This window comes from Periplaneta americana, chromosome 6 (genome assembly GCF_040183065.1).
Source record: "Periplaneta americana isolate PAMFEO1 chromosome 6, P.americana_PAMFEO1_priV1, whole genome shotgun sequence".
In the NCBI taxonomy this organism is placed as follows: Eukaryota; Metazoa; Arthropoda; class Insecta; order Blattodea; family Blattidae; genus Periplaneta; species Periplaneta americana.
The window spans coordinates 177,488,488-177,502,814 of record NC_091122.1 but is presented as its reverse complement, the minus strand read 5'-3'; the positions used below and the strand labels follow the sequence as shown (position 1 = coordinate 177,502,814).

At 33.2% G+C, this 14,327-nt stretch overlaps 1 protein-coding gene across 1 annotated transcript in view; it reads right to left on the bottom strand.

Moving 5' to 3' along the window:
* Nucleotides 1-2,781: 2,781 nt before the first annotated feature.
* LOC138702288 (uncharacterized) overlaps nucleotides 2,782-14,327 on the bottom strand; it is a 43,885-nt gene continuing 32,339 nt past the window's right edge. The window contains exon 4 of the mRNA XM_069829871.1: nucleotides 2,782-3,157. Within this exon, the coding sequence (XP_069685972.1) occupies nucleotides 2,967-3,157 (191 nt within the window). The 3' untranslated portion in view covers nucleotides 2,782-2,966. The remainder of the gene's footprint in view (nucleotides 3,158-14,327) is intronic.

Here is a 14,327-nt window from a genome sequence, read left to right as displayed (position 1 = left end):
TATTATTATTATTATTATTATTATTATTATTATTATATTGTTATATTGATTGTATTTCATCTCACTGCCATTTTCTATCATTCATTCTCATCATCATTTGTTGATTTGTTTTGTTTCTTGTGCTAAACAGTAATTGGCCTTGTGCTGTTGTTTTGCACGTTAATATCCTAAATAAATAAATAAATAAATAAATAAATAAATAAATAAATAAATAAATAAATAAATAAATAAATAAATAAATAAATAAATCTCATATTTTTATACTTTGTATGTCTCATTTATTTTGACTTACTGTTCACATTTTATTATGCATTTTCCTTTCTTTCTATGTGCTATATATTATGTCCGATTTCTACTGACTTATTGTTTACATTATATTATGATTATCTACTTCAATTTTGTATGTGTGTGTGCTGTACTTTGAAAATTTGTGTTGTTTTTTGTATCGCAGTTTTATTCCTGGTTGAGTGTTAGAGAAGGCCGTATGGTCTTATCTATGCCAGGTTAAATAAACCATTACAACAACTTACAAATGGCTTTTAAAGAACCCGGAGGTTCATTGCCGCCCCCACATAAGCCCGTCATCTGTCTGTATTCTGAGCAAGATTAATCCATATGTACTTCGGTACATTAAAATAATATAAAATAATAGCCTATAAGATTAATCCAGTCTCTACTATCATATCCCACCTCCTTCAAATTCATTTTTATATTATCTTCCCATCTACGTATCGGACTCCCCAAAGATCTTCTTCCCTCAGGTCTTCCAACTAACACTCTATATGCATTTCTGGATTCGCCCATAGGTGCTACATGCCCTGTCCATCTCAAACTTCTGGATTTAATGTTCTTAATTATGTTAGGTGAGGAATTCAATGTGTGCAGTTCTACGTTGTGTAACTTTCTCCCTCTTAGCCTCAAATATTTTTCTGAACAACTTATTCTCAAACACCCTTAACCTCTGTTCCTCTCTCAAAGTGAGAGTGCAAGTTTCACAACCATACAGATCAACCGGTAATATAACTGTTTTATAAATTGTAACTTTCAGGTTTTTTGAGAGCAGACTTGATGACAAAAGGGAAATAAATTATTATATTATTATTATTATTATTATTATATTTCATTTTCCTGCGCTAGCACAAAAGCCATTCCACTTCAAACTTAGTGACAATAATACCAATAATAAATGTAAAGGCTACTATGATATTCTTTTCATTTTTCTCAGTTTCAAAGTATATCATACTAGTGTTTAAGCAGCATAAATATTATTTGTGTAATATAACTATTTTTATGCTCGACCATGCCGAAATGTAGTAATTATATACCTGGTAGCAGACCTTTAATGCATATCATTAAAGTACACCTACTCATTAAAGGTCAGGTCTTTCAGCCAATGACGACTCAGGTTACAACTGTTCAGCCAATGACAGGTCAGCTTTCTACCGTTATAAAACCGCAAGTATCGATTATTCTCGGATATGCAATCGAAATAGAATTAGCGAAAAGTCACGGAGGCTGGAAATCCAATACTGTCGCAGAAGGTTATGTTCTGTTACTATAATAATTAGCGTTAATTGTAAATAATATTCAAATAAATTCATTTTGTCATCTCGTTTTTCAATGTCTAATTTAATGACAATGCTATCTCTGTAGGTTCTTATGGCCTAGCAAGGTCAATGTGGACATCTGTTCCTCGGAAAAAAAAATCAATACCTTCGCGTCTGCGCACATCTCACAACATACGGGACATTGCTCCAGGTCAGATACAATAAAATTAATAATAAGTTAGAAATATGGTCGAGCATAAAAAGTCGTATGAAACTCGCCTATAATGGCAATTAAGAAGCTCGTATGAAAATTATGAAACTCGCTTGCGCTCGTTTCATAAATATCCATACTCACTTCTTAATTACCTTCATTATAGGCCCGTTGCATAATGTACTATTATTAAAATTCAAAACTCACGATTAACTAAAAAATTTTAAGCAATGGAAACATTTCGAAAACAAATTTGAAATCACCGCGATAATTTCTATGAGAATCTGCAGTTCTATCAAGCAAAAGTGTAGTCACTCTGCATACGGAAGTCCGCCAGGCGAAAATACTACTTTGTTTAACTATCCGTAACAATGAAACTAGTAAAGATTTTGAATAGCCACCACTTTTAAAACTAATTTTCATTCTTCCTAAACATTTCTCTCGCTTTTACCTCCCATCTAAAGTGAATAATAAAAAAGTTTGTCGCTTACCAACTTTTTAAAGCGTCAATATCTATTTTAATAGATCAATTCGAAGTTAGTATTTTTTTTCACTTTCCAAAAAATATTTTCAATTCGAATTTTCTTCTATGCTTTCCTTAGACATTTAGCTATGAATCCTAAAAATTACACGCGGTTGATTAACTATCATAGGAGCTACGACATGATAATGTTTAACGGTGCGGAAAATAGCGTCCTCGTCTACAGCTACTGACTATTTTGGACTGATCGCCCGCACTAGTTACGGTAGCTTTCTCCCTCTCCCTTCTGCACCATGATGCGTGTTCCGATACACTCCTTACCCGATATCCGTTTCAGCAAGTGCTGACGAACATTGCTCTACATCTTCCTAAATTTGAAAAGGTCATTCAGTTACATCCTGTATGACAGGAGGACTAGTTTATTCAAAGGACCAGTCCCTGAGAATTGATGACGATGATGATGAGGAGGAGGAAGAGGAGGTGCAGGAGGAGGAAGAGGAGGTACTGGAGGAGGACGTTATTGTGTGCACGATTTACAAGAGTTGTCTGAATTTTAAGTAACAACTTTATTTGTGCTAAACGTTACAATGCTTTCGTAAATCAAATGTCAAACAACAGTCTCATTGTGTTTACAAGTTGAAGCAAGAAGATAATGTCACAGGTTTGCTTTTGAAATAGGAACATGTTCCTTTATGCCTTCGGCATGCACTATGTCGAGTCTGCGCTTCTAATCATGGAGCTCCTTGAGTCTGTCTGCGTATTTGGTGACGTAAGTGTTTTCTGGATCGTACTTCTTCTGCAGACTCTCCCACATGGGCTTCTTCTTGTTGTATAGGAAGTTGATTACCTTCTCGGCTCCTGCCCTCTGCTTGTCGCTGCACTTGGCACAGTCGTTCTGAAGAGCGTCAGACACATGTGCTGCAAATCAAAGAAGTTATGATTAGAGATGGCAACTTACTAAAAATTAAAACTCAACATTTTATTACTCTTTTGATATCCCGATTTTGCATTTTGTAGCGTTTTTTTATGAAACATTTCTTTATGGAGAGTTCGGTGACAAATTCAATGTCATGTACAGTGCATACATTTTATCTTTCAACGCTCGTGAATGTAGAGAGGACGCGACAGTGCACAGAGCAGCTGCACATATGTGAGAGAAGGAAGATAAAATGTATTCACTGTATGTGTTAACAGGTGAATTTTCTGGAATTTACAGGTAAAAGTCTTGAAAAAAAAAAAAGTAAATATGGTGGATTTTGACAATTTAAAGTTAAAAATTAACACTTCAAAAACCAATTTAACATTTTATGACTCTTTTGATGTCGGAATTTTGCATATTGTAGCTTTTTCTTTTTTTGATGAAACATTTCTTTATGGAAAGTTCGGTGACAGAAATTCAATGCCATGTACAGTGCATACATTTTATCTTTCAACGCTCGTTGATGTAGAGAAGACACAACAGTGCATAGAGTAGCTGCATATATCGACGGCCCAGTTTAAAAGGGAAGCAACTCAGAATTTAAAGTTTTCAGAAACCAGAATTTTAAACCTTCAAGTTCTTGTGAAAAATCCAATTAACACACACTAATTTGAAACTAGTAGTATATATAAAACATCATTAACAGAATTTGGAGTAATTTCAACGATTCCTTGATTTTTCAAAGCAATATAAAGCTTTAAAATGCAGGTTTTTCCAAAACTTTTAATTTTGAGTTGTTTCGCTTTTGAACTGTGCCGTCGATATGTGAGAGGGGGAAGATAAAATATAGGCACTGTATGTATTAACAGGTGCATTTCCTGGAATTTCCAGATTAAATTCTTGAAAATAATAAACAAGTAAAGATGGTGGATTTTAACAACATAAAATTAAAAATGAGCATTTTAAAAAGTCAAATTTAGCATTTTATAGCACTTTTAATGTTATAATTTAGCATTTTGTGGCGTCTTGAGATGGAACATTTCTTTATGGAAAGTTCGGTGGCAGGAATTCAATATTATAACAATAATTAATTTGAGGCAGGAAATCATAAATATGTCTTCCTTCTTTTGGCCATGGTTAGGTAGTAATGAATTTTGTGAAAAATGTACTGAAAGGATAGATCAATTCCTGGTTCTAGCCTACATCACAAAATCTCGACCAAGAAAAAAAAAAGAAGTCGTTATTGGAACATCTTACTAAGTTTTTGGACCACCTAATTTTACTAAGGTTTCGGACCACCTAATTTTACTAAGTTTTTGGGCCACTTAATTTTACTAAGTTTTTGGGCCACTTAATTTTACTAAGTTTTTGGGCCACCTAATTTTACTAAGTTTTTGGACCACCTAATTTTACTAAGTTTTTGGGCCATCTAATTTTACTAAGTTTTTAGGCCATCTAATTTTTATCAAGTTTTGGGCTACCTAATTTTTATCAAGTTTTTGGGCCACCTAATTTTACTAAGTTTTTAGGCCACTTAATTTTACTAAGTTTTTAGGCCACCTAATTTTTATCAAGTTTTTGGGTCAACCTATTTTACTAAGTTTTTAGGCTACCTAATTTTTATCAAGTTTTTGGGCCACCTAATTTTACTAAGTTCTTAGGCCACCTAATTTGTATCAAGTATTTGGGCCACCTAATTTTACTAAGTTTTTAGGCCACTTAATTTTATTAAGTTTTTGGGCTACTTAATTTTACTAAGTTTTTGGGCCACCTAATTTTATTAAGTTTTTGGGCCACTTAATTTTACTAAGTTTTTGGGCCACTTAATTTTATTAAGTTTTTGGGCCACTTAATTTTACTAAGTTTTTGGGCCACCTAATTTTACAAAGTTCCAGATACAACGCATTGCGCATGTGCAGTAAACAAGGGCGCCTAAATGTATGCTACTTGTGAACAGTTTTGCGAAGCTTGTTGCCTACATAGACTCGGCCCATATTTTAATTCCTTCTACATATAATATTGATTTCAATAACAGAAATAAAAGCTCAAGGCATTGAATTCAGAGGCGCTTCCGTTAATGATAGAGAGAGGAAGAAGGAGATGAAAGAAGATTGTGTTTGTGAAGTGCAGCTCATCCAGTTGTTAACTATGAGACTTGATAAAACCGGTTTTATGAATTTTTATTCGCCTCCCTGCTCTTTGGTACATCCACATTGGCCAGAGGCTGTCGTGTCTGAACAATGAACTGTGTACTGCTGAATCATCTTTGTGGTCATGATCTGTAGGCTATTTCCAGTTCTCTTTTTATATCATAACGGAGTTATGCTTTGTTTACGAGCGAAATAAACGTGGGATTTAGCCACGTTCTAGATGCAAATAGTCAAGCTATTACATTCATTCATAGACGAGATTTGGGAGATTAACTTCCTTGGCATCCTCAGAAGATGAATTACAACGTCCAATTTTTAATTTTAACAAAATTGGAATTAAATATGATATGAAAATCAATAAAGAAAAAACTAAAATTATGGCCTTCTATGTTTAGATTCAAAAATATTAGAAAGGATAAATTATTTTACATATCTCGGATACACTTTATCTTTTTTCGATGAAGTAGACATTTCAAAGGAAATTTCTAAATACACCAAAATAATGGGAATAATTAACACCATTATGAAACCTTCCCTAGTACAAAGGCATACTAGAATTCGTCTTTACAAGACCTTGGCGAGACCTGTACTTTGTTACGGCAGTGAGGCATGGACATTGAGGAAGAAAGACGAAAGCAGAATAACGGCTAATGAAATGAAATTTATGAGATATACAGCGGGATATACGAAATGGGATCACAAACGCAATGAAGATGTGATGGAAGAATTACAACTAGAACCTGTAATTAATCACGTAAAACATTATCAGATCAACTGGATAAATCATCTGCATCGCATGCATAGAGATAGAATCCCAAAAGTCATGCTCCACTATCGTCCAAACGGGAACAGATCTCTCGGTCGTCCAAAGAAGCGCTGGATTGAAAATTCAACTGTGAGATCGTAACAGGCCATTTGACCTAATACTTGAAGGGAAGAAGAAGAAGAAGAAGACAAAGAAGGAGAAGAAGAACTTCCCTATACCTCCAATACTAAATTTGTTTATTTCATGACCCCATTATTTCAGGAACTATTGAAGATAAAACCGTACTGATTTTTTTTTACAGAATAAAGATACAAGCGTTTTAAGCAAATTGACGCAGATTTACTAAGAAACAGGAATTGTAAAAATTGTTTGAATTTCTTATAACAAAAATTATTTGCATTTTTAAAATATTGTTGATTTCATTTTGTTATCTCTTATGCAAATATCCAATTTTCTCAATAACCATAATTGAGAGCTTCGAGAGTAAAACATGGTAAGTGACGTTTTAGTGTTTTGAAGTTATTTTTTAGTAGATTATTTTACGACGCTTTGTCAACATCTAGGTTATTTAGCGTCTGAATGAGATGAAGGTGATAATGCTGGTGAAATGAGTCCTGGGTCCACCACCGAAAGTTACCCAGCATTCGCTCATATTGGGTTGAGGGAAAACCCCGGAAAAAAACCTCAACCAAGTAACTTACCCCAACCGGAAATCGAACCCGGGCCACCTGGTTTCGCGGCCAGACGCGCTAACCGTTACTCCACAGGTGTGGACTTGAAGTTATTAGGTAGGTAAACATTTATACATGGAACAGTTTGTATAGTTACCAGGAAAGTAACATCTGTATACTTCTGCCATCTGTTCAGATGTTAGATAACTAACTGCTGCATTAGACGCAGAATGTAAGATGCCATATTACACCCTACATATCTCATTTTTCACCAAAATGTCGGTTGCCATGTTTCACGCCCGAGCCCTCAATTGATATAAGGATGACATTTTAAACACATGTTGACAACAATATAATGATGAAATGGACGCCCATGAAGTGACGTAGGTCTGTTAATTTGATCAGAAAAAATATTTGATATGCAAATATTTTTTTTAGTAATGGCGGGTACTTGATTCTTCGTCATTCACCCATATGAAGCCAGTTATGTAGACCAATTTACCGACAGAGTCGTTGCCCAGGGTGCGCTATTGGAGGCTGGTCTACGCTACATCCGTGACGAGAAGAGATGATGATTATGGATATTTGTTGGGATGCCACAGGGGAACAGGAGCTCCCGGAGAAAATCCCTCTGTTGCCTGGACCACGGATTTGCAAAGCACAAGTTTTAAATCGAGGGTACACCGGGGGTCGAACCCGGGTCCACAGGATTATAAGTCCAGCGCTCTAGCCACTAGATCACCGTGGCGAGATTAACAAATATAGTCAACACTACTTAAAAAAATTAAATTTGTTTATAATTTGTGTTTTTTTTTTAATAAATCTACGCCAATTTTCTTATAAATCTTGTGTTTTTATTCTGTAAAAAGTTCTGTACAATAGCTTCAATAGTTTCTGAGATAAAGGGTGATTAAATAAGCGAATTAAAGTTTACGGTATAGAGTAATTAATCTCCCCTTAAATGTTGTGTCTAAGAATGAAGCGATAAAAAATGTACCGTTAGTCGTAAGGTTAGAGCTATGAAGATCAGAGTTAAAATTCCGGTAAATAAAAGTGGATTTTATGATTGACAGAGAAAAAGTACTGCATTTTCTGCCACTTCACTGTTTCTTCAATGGCAATAATAATAATTGTAATGGTCCTATTACACTGTCAGCAACACGCAAGACAGATAAATAATCCGTATGTTAATTAGAAAGATAAATCAAGCACACGCTGCTGAACAAAACAAGATTTGATGACAAAAGAAGTTTAACAACAATTTTATGACTGACAATAAGAAACTTATGTTTACATAATGGCAATTCTTCAAAGTTTTTGAGCGAAAAGTTATAAATCTGAAACAAACTAAATGTATACGACTCAAGAGGGCTTAGAAATATAACAGAGGGGTTCATCCCTATCCTTTTCCCTGTTAGCCGCTGCTAAACTTTTTTACCCAACACTATAAGCGCTACCATCGTTTCTTACCAACATTCCGCCACTGAATTCAGACTCCAAGAAATGGAAAATGAGCACGCGTGCTTTTGGTTTAAGTTGTCAGTCTTCTAAGCCCTCTTGGTAAGACTTGAGGCACAGTATAGAGAACATACGGTAAAGACACCTAAGCCATTTCGTGGGAACGAATTCTGAGTGCGCATGTCACGAAACCGGGTGTATTATCTGGAACCTCCACCAGATGGATCTCCATCTACGACAGGGCTGGCATAATGTAATATTAACTGAAAACATTCATTACTCATCTTTTAATAATTTTAAAGACATGAGGCAAAGGAATGGCAATATAACCATAATAATAATAATAATAATTACTTCCGTATGCAATCATCATGAAAATATTCACTAATTGACGCTAACGTTCAAGTCACTGTTTGAGGCTTATGTTGGTGAAATTGATCCAAGTACAACATAATACATCATGGCGTCCGTTGCGGTGAAGTGAGAACATGAACGTCAACAATGGATATAAGTATTTTGACTTCCTAGCGACATAATATTAATGATAGATGATATACATACAAGATTATTCGTATTACTGACCAATAAAATAAATAAATAAATAAATAAATAAATAAATAAATAAATATTTTACTAATATTTTGATAGTGGTTTGATACTAGCGACATAGTTGGATTCATTGAGAACTAGACCTTACTGAGCTTGAATTTAGTACCAACAACATCAAAGGTGCCGACAAGAGTTGTCCCTACTGATTCTTCTTATACTCTGCTCGAGGTATAAAAATATTTGCTTCCGTTTTTACTTTACTTTATGTCCAATGAATAAATAATAAACAAGTTTAAAATTTTAACTAAATTCCTGTAATTGCCACAATATATAAATTAGTAGAGAAACTGATATTTTAGTAAAATCTAAGGGAAAAATTTATTTTATAGACATCCAAAAAAATAGTTTAAGATTTAAATGTATGACCTCTAGATGATTGCACACAGAGGAAACAATAAATAGAAGTTAGTACCATAACTAATCTAGGGGAATTAACATTTAGTCTGCAGTTTACAAATTTACTTTCATAGATATAAATTTTATGGAATTTTGTTAATGTTAAGATAAATTTTATACATGTTTTGGACATAAAACTTAACAAAAAAGGGCTAATATATGGATAGATGCGAAGTTGTACAATAATCAACAAGACGTACTCTATTTATTTGTGGGTTTTAACAGATGCAACGGTTCATATAAAATTGTAACACAAATTTCTTATTTCTAGTTTGCAACATTATAAAACAGGTTGTCCATGTGTTTTTATTTATACGCAGCGAGTTTTAATCGTAATATGTAGGTATCTGGGTCTGGGTCGATACCAGACTACGGTAAGAAATTGAATCAAGGACTCTGATTTGGTTGCCGACCAGATTTGTGTAATATGCAAAATCTGTGTAGAAAATCAAACGATTCTATGCAAGCAGTATTTAAAATTATTTTATGCGAGATCGTGCGTATTTGCTTGGTTTCCGCACAAAACCAATCCGCGGAAAGTCTAAAATTCCACATTCAGTATTCCCAACCTAACACACATAACAATTTCCCTCTTCTTACCGCTAAAGTGACATATTGATTTTACTGCTTTAGGCTTTTAACATGTTATTTTTAGAGACGTTCAATATAGTAATAATTATAAATTGGAAACTTACCACTGCAATTCACCTAAATTGCACTGTTAATTATTGTTTTTAAATATTTGCAAAAATTAAGTAAACTCTACAACTCCACTAAAGTTACTGCATTCGTGATGCAAGTAACATTAAGGAAGCCATGAAAAAATCAACAAGATTTATAGACTGGGGGGAAAAAGACAGACGTATATCACGGCCTGCTGGAGTACAGTAAACACAGAAAAGATTTTAAAGCAACAATGTTGAAGATAGATATTTTTGTTTTGCAAATTTGCCGTCATTGAACAGAAACCAAGATGGAGATTTCATTGCAACTAATTAGAAATTCCTCTTTCAGGTATGTAATAAACGATCTTTGCACAAAATAATATACGATACACGAGCGATATGTTTTCTTTCAATTCTCGGAAATTAAAAAAGCTCAACTACATTTCGCTTTTTCAAACTTTTCCTCGAACATGAAAACTTCAACATACCGCTCTTGTAACGCTCTTGTTTATCTCACCACTCTTTGAAGATAAGGAGTTTGTTCGGAGTCAGTGTAGTGGGGTACTGAATGGGAAAGAAAACTGAAGAAATTGAGAAACCTTTTTTCTCACAGAAATTTTATTCTACCACGTGATCGAATTATGGTCCAACTAGGGAGAAGGCATCAGCCAGTTGCCTGAGTTATCTTATTTAGAATTTATTTTAAATTAAAAAATGTGGGTCAAAATAATTTACTAAGTAGGCCTACATAAGAGATATAAAACACTAATTTTTTACTTTAAAATGAGTTACACTATCATATACAAATTAGTCTAGAATGAGAAAAGCATATTAAATTTGTGGTTAAGTTTTAATTTTTAACAATGCAATGAGTTTTTTCTCTTTTGTAAGTAACTTATTTTTTCATTTGTCCTTGAGATTCTGTGGTTTATAATATCGTCTTTCTCAAAAAGTTTTTTGAGATAGGTCATTCGGAACATTTATTAGCTATAATACATAATTATTTATATTAGAAACTAATTCAATATATACTATTTATTGAAATCTTTTCTGTACTAAAATAAGATTAACCAAGGCGATCGAGAAATTAGCAAAAAATATTTTAAATACAGAAAAATATAGAGCCAGGCAAATATGAAAAAAAAAAAAAACAGAAATAGAACATGAAAAGAACATGCCAAATAACAAGAATAGTAATAAAATAACAAAAGCAAACATATAAAAGAAATTTGAAATTAATTACATATAATTTTTAGATGATATTGCACTATTTGTACAGGATCTTTGAGTATCTGCTTCAGAATTACATCGAATTCCAAAGAGCAGTTCGTAAATAGCCCAATTCGAAATGAATATTAACAAATAAGGAAATAGCTGATACATTGTTAAAATAAGGTCTGTGTATAAAATTAAAATACAATTCCATCCATAAAATAATGTGATTTAACGTTATCGTACTTCATAATGATAGTCTTTTTTTTTTAGTTTCAGTTGTTTTGGCAACGTTTAGTTTGAGACATAACAAATGAAAGCTATCCAAGCTATTCCTGTGTGAATTACTGCGTCATTTTCGAAAATATATTCATCCAAATATTGATGTTGTCCCTGCAGACGATAAAATAATGATCATATTGTCTGTTATTCGAATAATTACAGTCAATATTTAGTGCATAATTTTACAACTACATTTTACGTGCTTCAATGAAATCAGTTTGTGTAAATTCTTACAAGTTTTATTCAATTAAATATTATTTTATTTTTGTTAGCATGGTATTACTACTAACCCAGAGCCAACCGTAATCGTGCTTATTACGAAGTCATTGCATGACGCTGCAGAAGTTAATGGATGGAAAGTGCATTCGATTATGAAATTTGCTGCACTGCACAAGATAATAGAATAAGTGAAAGTGAAATTAAGATGCACCAACAGCATGACGTAAGGGAAACAGGAACAGTTCATATTTGACACCAACTCTTCCTTATAAACGATAAAGGGCAAGTAAGTTGTGAAGAAATGACGAAATTTCTATATGCTTATGTATAAAACTATCATTTAAAAATATCATAAACATTTCTAATGTGGTCCACACCTGTGGAGTAACGGTCAGCGCGTCTGGCCGCGAAACCAGGTGGCCCGGGTTCGAATCCCGGTCGGGGTAAGTTACCTGGTTGAGGTTTTTTCCGGGGTTTTCCCTCAACCCAATACGAGCAAATGCTGGGTAACTTTCGGTGCTGGACCCCGGACTCATTTCACCGGCATTATCACCTTCATTTCATTCAGACGCTAAATAACCTAGATGTAGATACAGCGTCGTAAAATAACCCAATAAAATAAAATTTCTAATGTGTAAATTGTTAAAAATAGCATGAGATGTGTAGTTATATATATATATATATATATATATATATATATATATATAATATTTGTATAAGCACTTAATTTTTAACAACAAAGGAAATACATTTTTATTATTATTTGTAAATACTAAAAAAAAATTAATCAGGTACGTATAGTACTGTTATTTTATGACAATAATAATTAATGTTTCACATCAATAACCATTAAATAAATCTTGGTACTGTATAGAATCTGACAATTCAACTTGTATTCACATCTGAAACTTTATTATAAGCTTTCTTTTTCGATTTTCGTGACTACTTTTCGACAGGACAAGGTGAGAGTTTCAGGATGTGGTAGGTCTATTGGCATGAACCCGGGACCACAGTACTCAGAATAGGCACCAGATTTCAATTTCGACTCATAGATACACGAGACGAAACCCCCAGTTTACTTTCTTCTCAAAGCAGGTTGAATAAAAAAATTGTTTCCTTTAAAATTCTTTATCATTAGCCGAGTTTGAACCCACAACCCTCGAATCTGGTGAAAAGCACAGTAGCCATTCGATGACTAGGGCAATAGAATATAAGAGCACGGAATGAATTACAGCACACATGGGCCTATTCCATCATTAAACTTTTCACATTTTCACTTTACAGCTTGCACTTTTCGTTCCACTATCACTTTTAAAAACAGGTCGGCAAAGTGAAAAGTGGTTTGGAGTTTAAATAATTTAGAGAAAGATATTTGATAAAAGGAGAAAATGTACTATTAAGTGATTCAAGTGACGAAGAACTCAAAAAAGAGTATGTAAAAACAGGATAAATTTCTAAAACCTAGTTTGTCTCAATTCTATGAATGTTTTTAATTACTGAAGCTCAAGCAGATTGTGTTCTTGAAACAATTGAGCTGTTCCAAAATAAAAAAACAAGAGATTTATCTCTGTCAACTGAAGTATAATTGAAGAGTACACTCTCAAAAAGCGGTTTGTCCAAAATCAAAACTTTGCTTCAATATATTTTTTATGAAAGCATCATAATATTTTAGATTGGGAATACAATAATTTTCGCTGATATGAAACTAGTTTGGACATTTTTCATTTTCAATACTACGTGAAATTATATTGAACATTTATTTTTTTAATTTTGGACAAACTACTTTTTGAAAGTTTAGTCCTCAATCATTGGCTAGGAAATGGAGTTGCAATGACTACTGATATGAAAAGATTTTTCAGAATGAAATGACAAGTTGAAAGCAGTCTCTAATTTATGGAGAAATTCAAAGAGTTTTCACTTTTCAAAAGCAAAACACTGAAATGTTGCGAAGTTGCAAAGTTAGGGCCTGGTCTACTCGAAAGGAATTATGAACAGAAAATGAAAATGATTGTGTTTCTGAAAGAATTGAGGCTGTTCCAAAATCAAAAACAAAAAGAAGTTTATCTCTTTGATCTGAAGAACAACCGAGGAATACACTTTCAAAAAGCGGTTTGTCCAAAATTGAAAATTTGCTTCAATATATTTTTATATAATATATTATAGTTTGAGAATACAGTAATTTTCGCAGGTATGAAGTTAGTTTGGACATTTTTCATTTTCAATACTGCATGAAATTATATTGAAGCTTTTAATTTCTTTTAAAATTTTGGACAAATTGCTTTTTGAAAGTCTAGTCCTCAATCATTGGCTAGGAAGTGGAGTTACAATGACTACTGATATGAAAAGATTTTTCAGAATGAAATGACAAGCTGAAAGCAGTTTCTAATTTATGGAGAAACTGAAAGACTTTCCACTTTTCAAAAGTTAAAAAATGAAATGTTGCGAAGTTGCAAAGTTAGGGCCTAGTCTACTCAAAAGGAATTACGAACAGAAAATGAAAATGGTTGTGTTTTTGAAAGAATTGAGGCTGTTCCAAAATCAAAAACAAGAAGTTTATCTCTTTCATCTGAAGAACAACTGAGGAATACACTTTCAAAAAGCGGTTTGTCCAGAATTAAAAATTTGCTTCAATAACTTTTTTATGAAATCATCCACATTGTACATATAATATTTTGGATTGAGAATATAGTAATTTTCGCAGGTATGAAGTTAGTTAGTTTGGACATTTTTCATTTTCAATA